The sequence below is a fragment of the Amblyomma mixtum genome, chromosome 7 (assembly GCF_055824585.1).
Source record: "Amblyomma mixtum isolate Tamu chromosome 7, ASM5582458v1, whole genome shotgun sequence".
In the NCBI taxonomy this organism is placed as follows: Eukaryota; Metazoa; Arthropoda; class Arachnida; order Ixodida; family Ixodidae; genus Amblyomma; species Amblyomma mixtum.
In genome coordinates this window covers 137467503-137470637 of record NC_143018.1, presented here as the reverse complement: position 1 = coordinate 137470637, position 3135 = coordinate 137467503, and the positions used below count along the sequence as shown (strand labels likewise).

The 3135-nt window shown below is 55.3% G+C and overlaps 1 protein-coding gene across 1 annotated transcript in view; it reads right to left on the bottom strand.

Annotated features, from left to right (window-relative positions):
* Positions 1 to 2714, bottom strand: part of LOC149337682 (uncharacterized) — an 83309-nt gene extending 80595 nt beyond the window's left edge. Inside the window, exon 1 of the mRNA XM_089554488.1 lies at positions 2486 to 2714. Coding sequence (XP_089410614.1) covers positions 2486 to 2714 — 229 coding nt within the window. The remainder of the gene's footprint in view (positions 1 to 2485) is intronic.
* Positions 2715 to 3135: the final 421 nt, after the last annotated feature.

The following is a 3135-nucleotide window of genomic DNA, read 5'->3' as shown; positions in this document are numbered from 1 at the left end:
TTGTTAGATGGAGGACGCCTGTACGAATAAAGTGACGGATTACGACCATTTATCCTCCATTACCTCAGGCTCCCTTCCTTTTTTTTGGTTCAGTGTCCCTCATAGCCTGAGTCGCTTTGGGACGTTAAACCCTAATAAACAAAACCAATTTTCTTGCTTCAGTGAAGCACTCCCCTGGAAAAGTCTCAAGACGATCATAGCAGAGAGCGTTTGCTGTGAGGCCAAGCACTGGTCGCTTTTGTTCCCTTCGTTTGAAGCGGAACAGTGTGAATTCTGTTGCCGCTTTCGAGTTCTCGAAAGCAAATTACAGCAGTAACTTCGCCCGAATTAAAAACAGAGAACGTGTTGGTTGAAAGACGATGTCTTGTGCTCTAAAGTCAGAAAAAGTTACACGTGCCTAACCGTAACTTCAATCTAAGTGCAGAGAAGACTGAATGAGCCAGCTCGGCCATCTAAGTAGGGCGGTTTCGAGCGGCCATTTCGGACGGGGAATGGTTTGGGCGGTTTGGGTAAGTGCAGCTATATTGCAGGTATCCCTCTCTGCATACGCTCACTGGGGCCTGTGGGGGAGGGTTGTCCTGGTTTTAGAACAGGGAATGGTCTGTATAGGAATAGCTAGACTACATCGAGGATATCCCTCTGTGTATTTTCACTTGAGGCGGAGGAGGGGATGGGGGGAAATCAGTACTGCGCTGGTTGTACGGCAGCGCGTGAGGCAAGGTGGTTCTAATAGTGGCCGGTAAAGGAGAAGTTTGAGCATGCATGGCGCCTTTACGTGCGTCCTGGCCTAAAGGGAGGGTGCTTATCGGTTATGTATGCTCTTTCAGGATGTACTTCGAATGGTCCTGAAGATTTCGATGTGCTTGAGGGTCATAGCCACCGCGTCACAGGAATGTACATAGGCATGCTTTGGTGTCACAGGTCAAGCCATATGCAGTGCATCCCTTACAATCTTGGAGGGCTCCTTTGTAGCGGGGTGTCATTGTACTGAATAAGGCCGGGAATAGAAACGATAAAAATCAGGAGGTAGCAGAAAAACATAAAATGATGTAAAGATAAAAATACAACGAAAAGACTATGCTGAAGAAAGGTTCTGCCAGGAAAGGGTCCTTGCACATGGAGAGAGATTGCTGCGTTAATGCTGTTAGCATGAAGTGGCCGGATTCTTCTCGAATAAAGCAAACTGGTTTATTTAAGGATGCAAGAATTCAAGAAGTTACGGATACTACCGTAAGATAACGGTCCTTGATACGTAGGAGGTTCGGCGGATCTGCAGAGTTGGGAGAGCTTTGCCGACGCGTCTCGTTTCGTCGGCGTCTCTCGGCCCTCTCGGTCCTCTCCTGGGCCTCCTTCGAAGCATTCGTCGCTTCGTGCTGTTGCGTTCCGGGCCAGCCGAGTGGGACGCGTGCCGGCGTTCTGGGTCCAGAAACAGGTCCGACCACCCTGTGGTCCACCCTGTGGACCCACCTCAGAGCTCACCGGGTTTTGCGAATGCTGACATGGCCCTTCCGAAAATTGCGCCTGTCCACAGGCGCACGTTGTCGACAGCAATTCTTAGCCGTGCTGGGCGTTCTACGCAGCGTACCTTTGGCTTGCGTCCAGCTCGTTCGAATACGCCTTGGGTTCCATCTAGGGAGACGATGCGACTTGTGCGAAGTGCCGTGTTTGTCTCGGTCGTTTCGTTTCTTGGTCCAGGGCGTCGGGCTTCCACCGTGATGCTCACCGTTACGACTGCGACGTCGTTTCCACCTGGGGACCTCATATGACGTATGCGCACTGCCGTGTTTGTCTCGTTCGTAACGTTTCTTGGCCCAGGGCGTCGGTCTCGTTGGATCGTTCCGCATCCTGCAGCGCTTTCGTCGCGGCGTTGCCTTTATGGATGGACCAGCTCGTATTGGCAGCGGTCGCTGCACCACAGTGTTTGTGAAATGGACGCGGGGTCCATAGTGTAGTTTTGAGCCCATTTCGTGGCTCGCTCTCGGTGACACCGGCTGCTGCATCTTAGTGTCCGTGGCAGGGGCACGGGGTCCGTCGTGTCGTTAGGAGCCCGTTTCGTGGCCCGCTTGCGGCGACACCGTGTGCTGCACCGTAGTGTGCGTGGCAGGGGCGCGGGGTCCGTCGTGTCGTTGGGAGCCCGGTTCGTGGCCCGCTTGCGGCGACACCGTGTGCTGCACCGTAGTGTGAGTGGCAGGGGCGCGGGGTCCGTCGTGTCGTTAGGAGACCGTTTCGTGGCCGGCTTGCGGCGACACCGTGTGCTGCACCGTAGTGTGCGTGGCAGGGGCGCGGGGTCCGTCGTGTCGTTGGGAGCCTATTGCGTGCCTCGCCCATGTCGACAGTGGCTGCTGCTCCGTGCTATCACTCGTATCATGTGCACCTGGCGCATGAAATGGCAACTCACTTACCGATGGCTGTACGGAAACCAGGGTGGCGTCGTTGGACGGGTGGAACGTGATGTCGACGTTCGCGGCACGGCGCCAATCCTAACCCAGAATCAGGTCCATGGCACTTGGCAAGGGCGCGATCACGACCTCTTCGAGACGCACGGTCGATGATCCGATGGTCACTTCCAAGGTGGCCACGCGCGCTGTACTGATGCATCGGTCAAGCACTTCTATCCTTTCGAGAGACGTCCAGGGTCGGGGTCGAAGGTCGGGTCCAAGGGAGCTCTCGTTGAGGACTGACACGTTCAAACCGCTGTCTATGCAGACCCTCATCGGTCAGTTTTCTATGAAGCCCTTCACGATAGGTAAGGTGCCTCCCGTCGATTGCAGGAAACAGTTCGCTTGTCTGTTTGTCGGCCCGATACTGAGTGCTTCGTTAGTTCTGGATCCTCGGCGTCGTTCTGCACGGATCGTGGCTTCCGTTTTCGGCCTTGTGCAATCCCTTGACAGGTGCCCAATGATGCCGCAGTTGAAGCAGGCTCGTGCTCGCATGGCTCTACCTGGTTCTCGTTGGTCCCGCCGCCTTGACTGCTCGCCTGGAGTACTGCGTCCGTCGTCCGCCGCCGCTCTGTACTCGTCGCTGCTCCTCCCCTGGTTCCGTTACCCCAGTGCAGTTTGTCGGAATTGCGCCGTTACTGTCTTACGCCGCCTGGTGTCGAGCAGCGCTGCGCGGTCGATCAGTTCGATGACGCTG